Source organism: Hemitrygon akajei, chromosome 9, assembly GCF_048418815.1.
Source record: "Hemitrygon akajei chromosome 9, sHemAka1.3, whole genome shotgun sequence".
NCBI lineage: Eukaryota > Metazoa > Chordata > Chondrichthyes > Myliobatiformes > Dasyatidae > Hemitrygon > Hemitrygon akajei.
In genome coordinates, this window is record NC_133132.1 from 72,871,081 (window position 1) to 72,889,670 (window position 18,590).

Consider the following 18,590-nt stretch of genomic DNA (forward strand, 5'->3'; position numbering starts at 1 on the left):
TTTTCCTTTCCAGAGGGGTATATAACAAGTAGCCATTCTGAACTTCTATAAACTTTGATAAAAATTATTTTTTGCAGATTTCAATCCAGCATAATTTATTGTATGTTTATCTCAAATGTCACACCATAGTTAAAGATGAATACATATTATTGTAATGAAACATTTTTTAAGTGTTCTACTAGACAATCCATTATCCATAATTTCATATTCCACCTTTCAGCAGCCAAGTAAACTTAACTACATATGCAAATCCTACATATTAACATAAATTGTAAGTATATATCTAGTAGTCATTAACTGCAAGCTGTTAAAAAATATCACTCACTGAGTCTAATAGTTGAAGTGCTTCTGTGTAATCAGAATGTGGAACACTTCTTAAGGGTGAGAGTATTCCATTAGGATGAATCATACATCTTGCTGGTGATGCACTTTCTTCTGGTAAGGAACCAAGATCCCTATGAGGTGGATGTCCAGGTTGTCGATGTTCCCCAATACAAGTAATGGCCAGGCTCCTGTTGTGAGTTCCTGAATTATCAATGACTAGAGTACCATTCCAGCTGGAGTAATCAGCAGTTTGAGTCTGCAGAAGAGGGAAAGTGAAGGAAGTCAGCAATACAACTGCATATAATTGAATCAGATACTACCTGAAGCTTTTTAGCACTTGCATGATTCTTGTAAATTGCATTTGAAACGCCATGTAAAGAACGATACAATTTGTTGCTCTGCTAGCTAAATTAGAACTCATCTTTTTCTTCCCTCAACAAGAAAAAGGCGGACAATTAAAATATTACAACCTATGTTTAAAAGTCCTCATTAATTAATAATGTAAGTGAATAATTATCAGAGCTTTGATCTAATCAGGGATAATATTGGGATGACATATGGTTTATAAAGTGTGTTCTCGGAATATTTTCTTGTACTAGTTAAAATTCTAGTGCAGGCCATTTTAGAATGTTGAGTTAGAGTTGCTTTTGTTGCAGTAAATTACTGCAGCTAACCCTTTTTGATGGTACAGCTCACACCAACGCAACAGAGGTGCGCAAATCAAAATTATCAGAAAATAGAGAAGAAATTAGAGATAAGCTTAATATGTAGTCAGGTGATGGAAGAAGTGATAAATAAACATTTAAAGTAAATCAGTTTTATGTAGTTTCTAAATGTAAACTATTAGTATAACTATGTATATAATCATGCAGGTTATTTTTCATGCAGACCTATTGCATCAACAATCCTCATCAAAATCCCAATCATGCTGGCCACTTATTTTCACTTGGTTTTATCTGGCTTTTACCACATACAGTAAAACCAAAACCAGCACTTTTACAACTGAAATACTGATCACACATTATCCGATTAAAATGCCAGATTCTGTGTCATGCATCACTATTTGCTTCTAATTTAAACAAAATGGGTTAATTTGACCAGCCATGTGTAATGTATATAATGTGTAAATAACCAAATGTACAGTTTAAAAACAATGGCGTAAACACTAAACATGCAAGTTAAAAAATGAGTACAAGTGATGAAATACAATGCAAAAAAGAGCAAAGCCTTTGAAAGCAAAAGATAGATCTAGAAGTTGGCTCTAGATTAACTTCGTCGAACTTGAAATTTATTGGCATGCTTCTGAATAAATATATTTCAATGCCTTTGTGCAATATGTACCTGTTGGTTCTGCAATACTGAAGACTTTTGCAAAAATGCAATTACTCTACAATGGCTTTGTAGATTTCAGCTTTAACTTTAAGGATATGAAATTAATATAGAGCCTTTTTGAGGAAGAGAGGAAAGGGAAGAGCACTGGAGTGAAGCTGCTAGCCCTTTATCCAAGCCGCACAGTGACATTCTTACTGGTAATGCCTGCTGCCCTCTCAGTTCATTTTCAGTCGACATTAGTAGCAACTCTAATTCCTTTATTCTTTTTTCTTTTTCAGGATCTTCATCATTATAGTGTCTCTGAAATTAAGAGTTGAGGGAAAAGAAAGAAGCGATCAAAGGGAATGATTTTAAATATGACGTTACACTGATTAAGACTTCCAAACTTCAGCTACCAAAGCTGAGGCCAAGGCAACCGTGAAAAACCAACCCAACTTATAATGAACTTCCTTGAGGATAAATGGTAAAACCTAGCTGCTAAAATAGAGAGGATAAGTAACTTCTAAAGTAAAGCTTTTGATCATATTATTGAACTTGAAAATAACAAACATCACAACAGTGTTAATAACTCACATTGAAGTGATTAGGTGAAAGAAATATTAAACTTACCTGAATAGCTGCAGTGGCTGGTTGAGGAACGTTGGCCATATTCACGTGCAGAGAAACTGGATAGGGCATCTGATTGGAGATCTGAACCAAGTCACAAAAGAGTTAAATCAAGACTAAATGAATTTTTGCTGTTTTTCTGAATTATTTGTATATACGTAAAAGTACTCAGAATACGAGATATTTTTAACAACAAATGCAACTGCAATGCTCAACAGGTTTTCAAAAAACGATATAATCGTAGATCTAACTCCTTATTACCACTTTGCAATCAAATACCTAGAAATACCCTTTCTTAAGGACAGGAAGCATTTTAAACTTAATAATGGAATTGTAACATAAATTAGAAATATTTAATACAAAGTCCATTCCTGAATAAGTTAGTGAATGAATTTTATTATGCTAACTGTTTAACATTAATACATGCATATAGTACAGCATAAGTATGATTGACAATTACTGAAAAGCACAAGAAAAAAAATCCTACCTCTTGTGGATCAGGAAGATGAAAGTATGCATAGTCACCACTGACTTGTGGCTGACTAGCTGATAACTGGGTAGATGGAGATGTATGTGGAAAACCCATAATAAGGTTATTTTTTTGAAAATTCGTTGTAACTGGTGGCTGGCTTGTTTTAGAAGACTCCTGGAGGTAGCCCTCTTGCTCTACTTTACGACGCATTGTGGAATTCCAATGGTTCTTGATAGCATTATCTGTCCTACATACAGACAATTTGAAGAAACACATAATTCAACAACTTATCCAAAAACAATCACAGAGAATAATATGCCACTAAATCAAAAGGCTTTGGCTGTATCATTGTAGGCCAACAACCTATGGAAAAATGTCATTATGTTCTTTCCCAAAATCTATTAAAATGGCAGTAAACTGAAGATCTATATCCATGAATGGAAACTGATAAATTATTCAAACAACCCAAGACTCAATAACTCATTAAATAAAATATTTCAGCTAGTTAACCCTAATGATGTATATCATACTTACAGAGAAACAAGTATGATTATTTGAAATCTGAAATGCAGACACTTCCCTGTCAAAAGCTACTATTTTTATCCCCTAAAAATGACTAAAGGAGTATTTGCATTTTCCATTGACTAGAAATTGTTAGCATGGTCACGCATCGTAAAACTCTACCCTTAATAATTATATGCTTATAAATGCTATCCCTTGTCCATATGGGGATAATAAAACAATACAAACAATAACTACAAATTTCACAAAATAATGATGCAGATATACAAGGAAATTTGGGTTTGGGAAATGTGCAACAACATGCTTAATTAAAGCATTTGATTTACAATTTGCTTCACTTTCTCAACTAAATCAGGAAAGATTAAGAGGCTAGCTGGATAGTTGTCAGATAAGCCATCAACACCAGGCAGCAGCTGAGCAATGAAGTTGTAGGGAAGAACTGCAAAGGCTTGTTATCTCCTTAACCTATTTTAATACCATTCTGCAATATTTTGCACTCACTACTTCACATTTTATCTGGCATTCTTGTCTACAGAAATATTTTGTTCATTATTGCCCTTATTCCACTGTTCCTTAGTTTAATATTGACAAATATAAATTGAAATTTCTAAATTCATTTTACTTTTGCAAATAATACATAAGCAATCCAAGTAATAATCACTCAGCATTCCACTGAATATTCTCTCTGTCATCCATTCTAACACAAGCTCTTCAATCATATATTGTAACTTGATTGGTCACCTTATGTTGCAGTGTTCTAAAGATCCCAGTATGGCACTTTAAATCCTAAAATTCAGTAATTTACCTTAGGACTAACTTTTCATTGGCCCAATAGACTTCAGGCTATTTTTAAGAGGTCCGTTTTCAACATTTACCTTCCAGGAAGTAGCTTTGCTATTTCTGCCCATCTATTTCCAAGTCTTTTATGTGCTTGATATATAACTCGGTCTTCTTCCTCTGTCCAGGAAGTTTTTTTCACTTCAGGATTTAGATGATTGTGCCACCGCTCTCGACATTGTTTTCCTATTCTCCCTTTTAGATGCTTTGCAATAACAGACCAGCGCTTTGGACCATATTTCTGCACAAGTTCTATTACCTACAATAAATATTTTAAGTTTTATAAAGGAAATAACCAAGTTATGCAAATTGAAATTTATAGGCGATTCCCCCCCCCCCCCCCACGGTACAGCTGTACAGGTTATAGAAATCTTCCATTATGGAATTCACAACTCACTACCTAAAAAAAAATACTCCTTTCAAATTTATGAGAAAATATGTTTAAAAAAATCAACATATTAATGTTTCTTATAGCAAGTTCGGATAATGTTACAGAAAATTACAATAAGATCAGCTTTCTAGGAAAGTAACCACACCAACCCCACCGCAACAAAAGAATCGCTTGAATTTTGAATTATGGAATGTTCCTTGTAAATTAATGTTTTAAGCAATAACAATTGTTTATAATTTATTATTTTGTCCTAAAATAAGATATATTTTATTTTAATTTCATTTAGAGGTACAGCGTGGAAAAGGCCCTTCCAGCCCCTAGAGCCATACCACTAATTTAACCCTAGTCTAACCAAGGGCCAATTTACAATGACCAATTAACCTACTAACCAGTACATCATTGGACTGTGGGAGGCAACTGAAGCCCCTGGAGAAAACACATGCATTCACGGAGAGGACATACAAACTCCTTACAGATGACATCAGAATTGAACGCTGTACTCCGATGCCCTGAGCTGAAATAACATGGTGCTGCCGTTATGCTACCGTGGCGCCAATAATTTACTTGATTTTTGACCGAAGAAAAGTAAGTCCTATATATCAAAATATATGAATGAAGAACAAGCAGATTCTAATGTATTACCCATGTTATGTAAAATAAGTTTCCAAGAATGAAAAGAGCTCTAACGTGCAACATTAAGCATCCATCTTTAAGTACTTCTGGGTTACACCTGATTATATTTGGACCATATACACAGGAGGTGTTTGCTAATGCATGGAGCCAAGTTCTATGAAGTATCATTTTAGTGAAGTACAGAAGTTTTGTATTTAGTTGGATTTTGCATTAACATTTAACTTAATGTTAATCTTAACTGGCAGTCTATTTCAAAAGTGGTAATCAGTTGCAAACAAACCACCTGGAATGCCAGTTGCAATTATGGAGATGCCCAGAATGGTTGATTGTTGGTAGGGGCTGATTCATGAATATTAAACTCAAATTTTAGAGAGTAGTAGAATAGCATGGGTTGAACACTTTCTAAGAATTGTCTTGCAGTCCTCTATAGAAACATATGATATTGTTTGTCATTTCCCTCATCGTGACTGCTGAGCATCTGGTGACTGTTAGATTATTTCAGTGAAGTGCCAAAATGCATAAAAATTAAGTGCAGAACATTTTTAAAAAATGACCCTACCCTTTGATCTTCTTCTTTTGTCCATGGACCTTTAATGAGTTCAGGATTTAGAACTTTTTGCCATCGATGTTGGCACTGCACATCAGTCCGGTTCTAGATTTGTAAAGAAATACAGGAACTAATTCTAATATTTTAAAGTTTTCAAGAGAATGCACATCACTTTGTGGCTTTAATTCAAGACAATACTCAGCAGACAAGTTTCAATTCTGCATTTCACTTTTGAAGTATGTAAACGTGTAATATGAGCAAGAACCCAGTCTAGCTACTACATACCTCAAAAGCTTTTAGCATTTATTTTCCCTTAACACCTGCAAAAGGATGTTTTATTAATAAATGGACTATTGTATTTTATCCATTTTTGCATTGTCCATTACAAGGTTTGTTCATAGTTAATTTTTCACAACACTTAACTTCATCAAACTACATTTAATCTCAAAGTAACAGCTGCAGTAAGTCAGGTGTCAGATAGTTTGCCAGGTGCTTGGTGGTAATATATTCAATTATGTAGTAAAAGTGAAATTAAATAATCTAAAAATTAAATAACCATTTAAGGATTATAAATTGCATACAGCTTTTCTTCCATCTCTAAGGAATCTAAAATTTTTGTATAATTAAAATATATTTTTAAACTCAATCAGTATTATCAAGTAAACATAATTTTCAACAGTTTTGCCACATAATAGATGTAAGACAATTGGATTTACTATTTATAGATGACTACCGTACTATAGTAATGCTTTATCCTGTACATAATTAATGTATCTGTTACTTTAACTCCAAAAACAATAAATCAGAATCCTGGCTCACATTTACTTAGCAAAACTATTTTATTTATACTTACACACTATAGAAAGTAGTACTTACAGGGAGGAAGTTGGCAATAACTTTCCAGTCTTCCGTTCCATGTTGTTCAACCAGTTTCTTCAGCTTTTCATCCTTTAAAACATTAAGCAAATGGTTGCACTTGTAACTTATTTACACAGAATAATTAAAATTGCAAACTGAAGCTCTATGCTTTCTGAATAAAGCAAAATAGCTATTGGTTATGCCTGCATTAGTATCTTACATGTATGTGATTATTGCTTCATCGGGAATATACTACTTTTACTTCAAGAATAAGATGTAATACAATTGAGATGCAATTAATATTTTATTAATATGAACTCATCTTCCAATTAGGTATTTTAAAAAGAAAATCTTACTGCATTCAGTCAATCTTGACATACCTCTTCACGTGTCCATCGTGTTTTACTTAACTGGCGTTTACAAGACTTTGGTTGGGGACCATCATAATCATGATCAAACATTTCAATCTCTTCTTCCTCCTCATCACTACTGTATAAACTACAAATAAAACATTATTATTAATTAGACAACACTTTTATTTCCCAAGTTTCCATCATGTGTACAACAAATGTACCCATAATATATGTAATCCCAACATTATGGTGGTGGTGGTAGGGATAACATTCCTAGGAAACTGTAGTGCGATCTTCCATAAAATGAAGCTACACTATCTGCATTGGTGTCAAGAAATGCAAACTGAAAATGGCTGTTAAGTAGGAAATGCTTGCATTTATAATTTTACAGTTCCAAAGATTCTATTGCAAACAAATGACTTCTGGTATATTTTTTCCATGTGAAAATTTTAAATAGTAGCTTGTAAGATAGAACAAATATATTTACTTATTATCTAAACAGTAAAAATAACCTTGAGCCCCTGACAAATATGCACATGCAACCCTTTCTGATCAATAATGACCATTTTGATACCCAGCATGAATTTTGACTTTGGGGTTGGAAGGAAAATACTGAACTTGTATTAAATAATCGTCTACTCTTAAATTGCCATAAGTTCTTAAGTGAGCATGCACGAGGATGAAGAATTCTGTTGTCGTCATGTATGATATTCTTAGCTATCAAATTCTATTAAATTTATGATAAAGTATCATACCTAAAAATGTTAACTTCAGCCAAGTCATCAAGAAATATGCTAATATGTAAGATGAGGATAGAGAAATCTAACCCCAGAATTATTTATGTACTCATAGAAACATAGAAAATAGGTGCAGGAGTAGGCCCTTCGGCCCTTCGAGCCTGCACCACCATTCAGTATGATCATGGCTGATCATCCAACTCAGAACCCTGTACCTGCTTTCTCTCCATACCCCCTGATCCCTTTAGCCACAAGGGCCATATCTAACTTCCTCTTAAATATAGCCAATGAAGCGGCCTCAACTGTTTCCTGTGGCAGAGAATTCCACAGATTCACCACTCTCTGTGTGAAGAAGTTTTTCCTCATCTCGGTCCTAAAAGGCTTCCCATTTGTCCTTAAACTGTGACCCCTCATTCTGGACTTCCCCAACAATGGAAACAATCTTCCTGCATCTAGCTTGTGGCAGATATGCATAGGGTAAATATAGGGTAAATATCCAGAGCAATATCTGCAATCTGAATCCAAAACTGGGTTTCAGTATCATTTGACAGAATTAACTATTGTCAAGTCTCCCTACAAAATGTAAGGGAAAAAAATGGGAAAATACAGTGTATTCCAGTTAATTGGTACACATTGGGACCAGTACATTTTGACCCAATTAGCTGAAGGTATAAAAAAGTCAAACTACCATTTAACTGAGTAACAATTTATATATTTAAATTAAATACAGAACAATTAGAACACTTCCAATACCTCTACCGTAAAACTGTGTATTAGTCCCTAATAGTTATTGACAGAGCAATTCATCTGTCATGTAATTGACTGGCTGTAAATGAACACAATCAGCGCAGACACTTAGTTCAGATAATGGACTGCCTTCATACAATGCTTTAGACAATTGCATCCTCCAAATCTTCATTTTCATTGTAACATTCAAGATGAGTATTGATACGTTTGTAATTCCTAACTTGTTGAAGTAGTGAAATTGTTTCATTTTCACTCCTGCCGTTTCTGGTATTTCTAAGGCTGAATGCTTGAAACTGTAGTGAACAAAACAGTTCTGAATTGCCTTACTGTTTATTTCTCACCAGCTATCAGTGATAAAAATCACTGCTTTTAGAACACAGGTGCACACAACTGATGCTTTTAAAAAACTGAACACTCTAAGCATGGTGAGGTGTCTGATGACTACGCAAGTGCACGCAACTGATGTTAATTAAAAACTGTTTGGCCCCAATGAAAGGCATAGTGTTCCAAATAAATTAAGGGAATCCTGGCTATTTCCTCTATTTAGTTTTTGTTCTTTAAGTGTTGTCCCAAGTGAATGGCTGCCCCAATTAACAGATGGCCGAATTAAACAGAATGCACTGTAATTTAGTATCACATAAACACACATCAACAAGTTGTAAACCAGCAATGAATGGGTGAGAGAAGGCCCCTTGTGGGTGGTACAGGCCACACAATTACAACATTTTCTTTTACAAAATGTATAAAGATAAATCTAATAGTTATGCTGTTTAAACAATACCTCCTGATTTCTCGCCATTTCATTAATTTAAGTGATTAACTCTGCTATAGAGTAATCCGTATGTGAATATCTGTTGCCTATTCAATATTTTAGCCTATTTTGTAATATTAGAAAGCAAATTCTCAGGTTTTAAAAACATAAAATTGTATTCCCTTCAAAAAATATAAATAAGATCCATTTTATCTTAACAAATGAGAAAACTTACTGCTTTTATTTCTTATGCTTCATCCTTCAATGTATTAAACTAAAGGTCTAGTTCTGTGTTCCACAACTACGTGAATACCAATTGCGCTATTAATTGCATGAGATCTCGTAGTTCAGCCTAAAGGAGGCATTGTTCCTGAAGAAATTATTTTCCCTTCTCTCTATCCCGGTAGGTTACTCCATCTAGTGGTAGGAGCAAGAACAGTTAAATCCTGTCCCCAAATGAAACTGTGCACTGGGGAGCTAATGCCCATTCAAGGAGTTTGGCTGTTAAAAAATGTTAAATTTCTGGTACAAACTCTTACTACCCAAGACATTCATTTAATTTAATGCCTTTAAATACAAATATTCGTTTGCAACGTTTATATTTAAGTGCCCTGTAATGTTGCAAAATTACTTTATTGCTCTAGATTTGTTTTTGGATATTAAACTTTGTGACTGGTCAGCAGTTTTAAAAAAACTTGGTTAAAAATGTCAGGGACTGAAATACGCATTCAATTTCATACTACTTGGACTCGATATAAAATATTAAACTTTTTTTTGTATTCTGGCTCTGTACTGAGAATACATGTTCTACACCATAAATTACAATTCAATACAAACTTACCTTTTTTTTTTACTCAGGGGGCATAATGATTAGAAACAGAAACATTCCTATTATTGCATTCGGGGCCAAATCAATATATCCTGACATAGTAATGGTTAACAGGTGACAATATTTATCTTAATGTCCAAGCTTACAGGAAAATTACAGCAAATTTATATTATCTGACCTCTTTCAACTGAGGATATCATACTTAATACCTAACTTCACGCGCAACCGACCGAAAGATTCAAACGCAATGACGGGTAGTTTAAATGTAATTGAAGAATCTTTAATAAACCATTTGGTTATAGGTACTTCTAAAAATAACGCTAAAGCAATACGTCGGCGACAATGTTGTAAATGGTGAAACTTTAAAGCTATTGCTGAGTTCATAATATCGCGATCATAACGTTCTTACATTAAATTACGAGACTTTAGATAGTTTTTCCAGTGACCCATAAATGAAAGCTGAATAAACCACGAACTCGGCAGTTCATGCGCTAAAACACTACTTCGGCCCTGGCTTATCTAACTTGTGAAGTTCTCAGATCTATATTTCTGTGCGTGAACAAAAGCTTGCTACATTAAATTGAAACGCGCCGCATTACTACAGCCATGTAGTCCTGAAATTCTTAAAAAATCTTTTCGGTGACTCATTTATCTCAAGAAAATATCGGCCTAATGGAATTTCCGTCGGTCGCGAGTACCAAGAACCTTTTGTCATATTTCATACAATTTGGGTAGATGACATTGTTTCCCATTTCGGTTTATATGGACCTCAATGACGATAAACTATTTGATGTACTCCATTTACTTAGTCATGGACGAATGGTCAAGTTCGAAAAAGAGAACTGAATAATTTCTGGCACTACCACTGTTAAGTGTTAAAACTTAATGACAACCTAGGTCAGAGTCTTTGCCAAGTTCAACTTCTAATGATACATTCAACAACCACCTTAGTATTTTGTTGGTGTTCAGCAGTGGCATACAGCTTGCAACAATTTAATATCCACGTGTCATTTTTTTGCTCGTGCACGAAGAAAACAATAAAAATGTAATTACTTCATTGATCAGAACTAGTTCCAAGTTTCTCCATGCGTGAACGCATTAGATTTTGTCAATATCATGCCTGTCTTGAACTCATGTAGAGTTCGGTAAATGATGAACATAGCGACTGCGAAACTACTATATCAACTAAACACAAACACGAACCAGTCAATACTTTGCTGTAAGCAATGTGTTGATAGACAAGTATTAATGGTGCAATTAAAACTAACTAAACTGCTCCATATTCAATATTCTGGAGACCTGTAATGTAAATTGTCTTTTGAAGACTTCATGATTTCATCAAATGACCAATCTTGATTTTTTTTTTATCTTAACGCTGTCATCATTTGTCATTTAGAACCTGTGCACATGACTGAAGTTCTGCACCTTTTAAATCTACTGCAAATACATAATTTAGAATAAATTGAGGCAGCGATTTATAATCTAATTTGACCCAGTTTTAATTACGGTTGAAGTTTATTGCAGAAGCTATCAGCAAATTATACGTACACGGCTCCGGATCCATTCATAAATTAACTATATAAGATATCTAAACAGGACCGAACTTCTAGCTCACCATTTAACAAGTCTTCTCCTCTAACCACAGTGTAAACCTCACCAAATTAAAGTGAAAGTTCTTCCTCTTTCTGCAATAATAATTTTTTGTTCATCAGACAGCAGCCAAAACGCATAATAGTTACCTATTCCGTGGCCGCCGAGCCATGAGTTTCTAAGAGAGTGCGGAAGAAGTGTTGCAGCAAGTGATCACCCAAACTCACACGAGGAGGAAGCAAGTTGAGATTAAAGTGTACACTCTGTAAACACAGATTCCTACAAACAAAGCCCTGGACCCTCCCCTCCCGCCAAATCTCGCGCCCAAACCAGTGTCAAGGTAATGCGCAGGCGCACTTGTGATCTTGGCGGTTCTCCGTAAACCCGCCTTTTTCCTGCAATCCCCGCTAAGGCAGCGCCAGCGTCCTCCACCCCCCCAAGCTTTAGAAAGTAAACAACTATAGATAATACACTTCTGTTCTTCATCTGTCAAGTCTCACACACAATACAGACATCAGTGGAGGCTGGGAGTTCCCTGTTGCTAATCTACACAATTACTATGTCATTCTAAAACAATTACTTTCTCCTGCAGAGGGAAAGTCAGTCGCACACATGTCGACTAGTAGATTCGCTTTAAGTGAAATGCTACTTGAGTGTTTGGAAAAGGGAGGTGGCTTATATACCTTAAGTTTAATTACCATTGCTCTGTAAAGTTTATTGAAAGTATGATATATATATATATACTTTAATTATTGATACAACTAGTAATGCAGGCTCCACATTGAAGAGATTAGATAGCGCTTTTCGTATACTGAAAAAAGACGAATGCTTATTCCATAGATGGCGCAACCTAGTTTTGCAATGAAACCTAAATATGGAGTAATGAGGGTCCTTTGTTCATAAAGCTTAGTACTAAAAACAAAATAGTAAAAAAAAATACATATTACTTTTGATATCTTCTGAAATGTACGATTAAATCATTGAAAAAATCACTATCAGAACGGAATATTTTCAAAACTATCGCTTAAAATGTACTGACCAGAATTCAGCATTGTACATTTTTCTTTGTTTATACAGTTCAAGTATGTTTCTGTGGTGATCGGTTAGAGTAGTACCGTCAGATACATTATTCGTGACGATAATTACAAATTTAATGCATGTCGTAATTTGGGACCTTGGATCACTGCAACACACTTTCTCTTCCCTGCGCACTCCTGGCACGTGTGTAATGCAACGGGACAATAACGCTGAAACAATTGGAGACGCTAAAACACAAAAGGTTTCCAGTTCGTGGGTAGCAATTTCACTTCAAATCAAATTCCTAAGCACAGACCACATTACCACTAAGAGTCCACAATTCAGCAAATAATTTCTCTGATAACTTGTTTCAAACGGATTCGTGGTCATCTATCATATAAATGGATAAATATTACATTGTGAATTGCTCTGTGTGTTCACAAAATAATCTACGTGCAACGTTTAATCTCTAGCCTTCTGTAATACTTGTTAAATTATTTTGGATTAATTGACATTTATTTATCCAAAGGAGTACTCTAAAGACTTGTCATTCCAAGTTTTAAAGACTGGATTTGCTCTTTTTTTCGTGTTCCTTCCGACTTTAGTCTACATTGACGCTTTAAAATCACCTGTAATTATGACAAACTATGGTCATATAATTTCCGTGACCAATGTCTATTTCCAATGCAGTTAGTTCTGCCAGGAGCATGAAAACATACTAGTTTGTGTGTGCCTCGAACAGAACTTGAATCGTCAACTATTACATTTGACGGTCGCACTCATCTGATCACTATCCTCGTTTTGTTTTGCATTCGGTGTCAGTTCTTTAAAACTTTTTTAATAACAATCTTGTCTTCAGTCTTGTTTTTCTTCCTCTTTTTTGAACAATGGTTTCCTCATTTCCGTATTCGTCGTTTTCCCCTTTTGTTTTTGCCTTCACTCTTTCCTTTGACACCCCCCCCCCCCCCCACCGTTTGGAGATATTGCTTCACCTTGGATTACTTTACCCGCCACAAGCATTTTACTGTCACCTTACCTGGAAACCCCAGTTGTTACATTTTCTGCCAAAAATGTTCCCCTCCAGCTAACTAAGCAACAAAATAATCGAGTTTCCACAAAATTTTATCCTGCAAGTAAAACAACTCAATTCAATGAATATTTAAATAGTTTTGTTAGTGAACTTTCCAATATTTACAGAAGATATTAATTGCAACAACACTACATCCACATTAGTCTGCTCCCTGCTTCATCAGGCGGTCAGGGTCGGTGAAGAAGAATGCGAGAGGTGGTTTTCGCCAATGTACGAATCCAACCTCACCTCCAGGGCATTCTTTAGTTTAGGGTCTCCATGATCCGCACTATTTTGCTTACACGGAGACGGAAGAGACTGCAGTTGCTGGAATTTGGAGCAACAAACCAAACAATCAGTGTGTCCAGCAGCATCTATGGGGGAAGGAAAGGAACTTTAGGAGGGGAACCCTACACTAGGGCACCATACATTTATTATACTGTACCTAAAAGAAAACTCAAGAATGGAAAAGTATACTGAAAATACGCAACGGGTCAAGCAGTATCTATGTAGAGGGAAGCAGAATCACGGTTCAGGTTGCTATTTCATGATGGAATCGATCATCGTGCGTCTGGCTGTGGAGGATGGGGCGGTGGGAATCCCTACGTTTCATCCACAATCCCAGCACATCCGCCGGTACTTGCTTTAATTTTGGTCAAAGACCCGTTCACGCAAGTCTCATCGCTCCAGCTTCATTCCGTTTCTCTCCCTCCCCCGAGAATCCCACCGACCCACCAACTTCCCCGGAGCCTAAGGTCCCGGCCGGGCGGCGCCAGGTGTTTGGAGTTGAATCGCCCGCCGTCAACCGCTGGGGCTCGGCCACACGTGACTTGGCCGGGGCCGCGCCCGCCCACCCGCCCGCTTCGCACCTACCCGAAGGAGCCGTCCATGGGCCTGCAGCCCCCTACCACCTCTCCCTCCAACTCGGTTAAGGCGTGCTGCCAAACAGCCGGGGTGGGATTGCTCCCCAATCTGATATCGTGTGGACCGTGGCAACTCCTTCTCTCCCTCTCACTTCCCCGCCACCCTCACCCTGGGAAGGCCGTTGTTCACTCTCGGTGAGTGGAACCCTCCCGATTCAAAAGGTACCGGAGTTCTCGGCACGAATCCCCCGGCGCCTCGCGCTCGCCTCGCACGTGCAGCTCGCGCCTGCTCCCGCACCCTGGGGAAGCGTGACGTTGGGGGCCGGGGTTGGGAAGTCGCGTGCACGTTGCAGTGGATGGTGCTGGGGTGGACCCGCAGGTAGAGAGGGGGCATCGGGGCTGGGCTCGGACCTGCTTCTTACCTGCGCCGCGGGGCGGGTTTCCCTGATTCTCCCGCGTGCTGCTTTGCACCTGAGCACCGAGGCAAGGTTTCAGATGCGTCGCATCTTTGATCCTTCTGTGCTTCTTCCCGGTCATCTGCCCTGCTTCTCTGGTTGGAAGCTTTTCAACCATAAAACATTCTAACGAACTCCTGCCACAGAACAAAACATTTTCGGAGGAGGGTGGGGAAGGCGGTTAGAAGCATGAAGCAGCACAAATCTTGCCAGCTTTGTGATTCTTGTAAGAAATTAGAGCGAAAGAAAACGCCAATACCCTTCCAGGAAATCCCATACCACCTCTGGTTATGTGCCATAAATCATAAAGCCTGCTCACAATTATGACTTTAACACTCTTTGGGGTAAGCTTTAGTGAGCTAATTGCGTCGAGCAAAAAAAGTCATTATGGTTATGATTTACATTTGCAATAATTTGTCACTTTTGAGTAAGTATAGATTATTTTCCCAATAAATTAAAGGAAGTTAATCAAGTTGTTTAAAAATGCACTGAATATACCTATTAGGATATGATGCAACATATGATTTAGAAAACTCCCAAGTTATTTGGCTGGAAAGAGAAAAGCAGAATATTTTTAAGAGTTGAAAAAGTAGAAAATGGTGAGGCAACATCTGAGGACACTGGAAACATACAATTTTAGAAACACCCAGTATCTGTAGAGGAAAAAACTTAAATGTATCAAGGTGGTGATTGTTGATCAGAACAGAACATAAGGAGCAGGAGTAGGCCATGTCTGCTATACCATTCAACAAGATCAGGGTTGATCTTCCTAAACACTATTTACCTGCCATAACCATAGTGTGTTAGCCATCAAATCCACTAATCCAAAAATTTAACATGGAAATGTATGAATTAGTATCAGGAGCAGGCCTCTCAGCCCTTCAAGCTTGATTTTCCATTTGTCATGGTCGCAGCTGATCTGGCCGTAACATCGATTTAATATGCCTGCTAACAAGGATGTCATGAACAGAGCAAGCACAAAAAGAGAATTAATGTATGAGATCATGAAAAGGCAACGTAACTTCATTGGACATGTGATCAGGAAAGAGGAGTTAGAATGCACGGTAATTATGCGAAAGATTGAAGGGAAGAAAGCAAGAGGAAGGCAAAGACAAATGATGATGGAGACAGCAGCCAGAGAACTGGAAATGAATACCAATTAATTGATCCACTTGACCCAAAACAGGAGTGTGTGGGCCATGGCAGTCAAAGCTCAAACTGGGCATGGCACCTGATGATGATGAATACACATGGTAACTTTTCACCCATTGCTCGTCAGGCATCTCACTGACTTTTCCCCATAAGTATTCAAAGACTACATTGCTCTTTGGGAAGGAGAATTCTAAACATTCAAACTCAATTCTGAACAAATTTCACTTAATGTTTTTCATCAATAGGTGATCCCTTTTAAACAGGAATCCTGATTCTAGGACCTCTCACAAGAGAAAACATGCTTTCCACATACATCTTCTGGTCAAGATGCTAGGGTTTTGCACGTTACAATCAACATCACCCTCAGTTTGAATACAATCAGTGACAGCTTCCATAGCTCTTTCGGTTAAAGAGTTCCAGATTTACCACACTTTGAAGAAACTTGGAAACAATGCATTCTAAAGCACTCTAGTCAACTTGTAGTCACTATCCTTTTAATTCTAGATTTTCTTGGTTAACTGAATGTTAATTGTGATGAGTCATGTTAAGATGCAAACATAATTCAGATCATTAGGGATTACTGTATTAATTTGAGAGCATTGTAACTATTTTACTGGGCCCACTGTAGTCAACAGTTATGAATCATTGGAATTATCTATCTCAAATTATTGCAGACAACCTGATGTTGAAATATTAGGGGTATTTAAGAGACTCTTAGATAGGCACATGCTTTACAGTGGAGGGCACTGTGAGAGGGAGTAATAGAATTGTGATCTTAGAGTAGGTTAAAAGGATGGCACATCATGGACTAAAAGGCTAGTACTGTTCTATGATCAACGTTGAGTATATTTAAAATGAAAAATGAACATATTTCCAGTGGATCAAGGATGTAGAAGAAAAACTAGGACTGAGCTAAGAAATCAGCAGGGCTGTAGAATGGCAGTTTGGCACTGGCAGGCTGAATACTTCCTCCTGCTGCTGTTCCACAAGTTCCAAATAGGCTGTTTCCTTTTTACGAATTTTATAAAAATACCCCTCTGTTTAAAATTAAAATATTAATCTCTGAAGAAAATACTATACCAGTGAATATGGTATAAAAACTTTTAGCTATCCTTATCTGATTTTACTAAGTGTTATTATGTTGAACATAAAGTTGCCCTTAATTATTATGTCATTCATGGAATATTTAGGTGAACCACTTTTTTCTAAGAGCATAGTACCTCCATTAAATACCATTTGCCAAATGACTGGCACCCTTATGTATTTTGTTATTGTACTTCTTTGGATTAAAATGCCTGTCCTGGTTTTACATTATCCATGAGTTTGACTGGAATACATTAGATTTCAGGATCCAAAACACCGAAACTTACAATTATTACGGTACTTACAGTGCTTTTTGAGGCACCTCTCTTAACACATGCCTAACACAATTCCTGGAACCTAGTTTTTTTTCTGCACTTTGGTCAATTTCTTACTCTTTCTGACAGTTTTGAAGAAACAGGCTGCAAAACAACATCTAGCTGCTCTTGCTGGAAAGGAAGTTTCTGCAGATATTACTCATTGACAGGTAGCTAACACATTACTGTTAAGAAATTAACTACTGTAGAAACAAGAAAATAATCTAATCAAGTTTGAAAATGTTGTTATAAATAAAACAACCAATGAATTACCTTGGGGGCACATTAAGGCATGGGCAAGATCAAAGTGGCAGGGTCCATTGAGACTAAATCTACAGCAATAAGATCAATAAACCTAAGAGGGATAATTTTCCCACTGCCTGCAAATTAACACCTTAACATTCAAGGTGACATGTTCTTCATTATCTTGGTCCACAGAATGCCAGTAGTTAAGCCCAGATCTTCAAGAGGTGAGAAAGATCCAGGAAGGCTAAACTCTAGTTGGGACTACAGAAAACAACAGCTAAATAATAAAGCATAGATCCCTTTAAAGGCAAATGGAGGCAGGCCAGGCTAATGAATGCATAGGCCAGAACAAATTGGTATAATCCTATGATACTGAATCTCCAGTAATGAGATCAATAAACACAAGAGGGATAATTTTTTCCACTGCCCAAAACCTGGCATCCTAAAATTCTAACCAAAAAAATGTGTGACCACACACTGTCCATTATTTAGTTCATGAATGACTGCATTGTAATTGGGTCTATGTGTAATCTAGCTCTGTATTTAAGATGAATGACTGATCAGTGAAGTGGTATGGCAAACCAACTTTCCAACAAAATTAAGTTTTAATTGATATTGCATTTGTGTTAATGCAATAAATTGTATTGAAGCTCTTCACAGAAATATGATCAAAAACTCAGCTGTAAAAGCAATCACTTTGTATGAAATGGTTGCATATAGCACGGTAAATGTGTACATCAGAAGGAAGTGCAGTGGATTCCGCATAACTGGGACACAATTTTGGCCCAGTTGAGCGGCAGCCACAATTAGCTGAAGTTTTCTTGGAAATATATAAAAAAGGATTAAAAAAAAGACAAGTTAC

General features: G+C 36.8%; 1 protein-coding gene across 6 annotated transcripts in view; it reads right to left on the minus strand.

Annotated features, from left to right (window-relative positions):
- myb (v-myb avian myeloblastosis viral oncogene homolog) overlaps positions 1-15,007 on the minus strand; it is a 32,264-nt gene extending 17,257 nt beyond the window's left edge. For 3 of the 6 annotated variants that reach the window (XM_073056321.1, XM_073056317.1, XM_073056319.1), the window contains exons 1-9: positions 11,679-11,806; positions 6,903-7,020; positions 6,541-6,612; positions 5,677-5,769; positions 4,132-4,352; positions 2,750-2,981; positions 2,266-2,346; positions 1,852-1,956; positions 326-580 (exon numbers count right to left, since the gene is read on the minus strand). In XM_073056321.1, coding sequence (XP_072912422.1) covers positions 326-580; positions 1,852-1,956; positions 2,266-2,346; positions 2,750-2,981; positions 4,132-4,352; positions 5,677-5,769; positions 6,541-6,612; positions 6,903-7,020; positions 11,679-11,701 — 1,200 coding nt within the window. In that variant the 5' untranslated portion in view covers positions 11,702-11,806. Of the gene's footprint in view, positions 1-325; positions 581-1,851; positions 1,957-2,265; positions 2,347-2,749; positions 2,982-4,131; positions 4,353-5,676; positions 5,770-6,540; positions 6,613-6,902; positions 7,021-11,678; positions 11,807-14,900 lie in introns of those variants that run through there. The other 3 variants (XM_073056322.1, XM_073056320.1, XM_073056318.1) reach the window with 2 other exon arrangements.
- Positions 15,008-18,590: the final 3,583 nt, after the last annotated feature.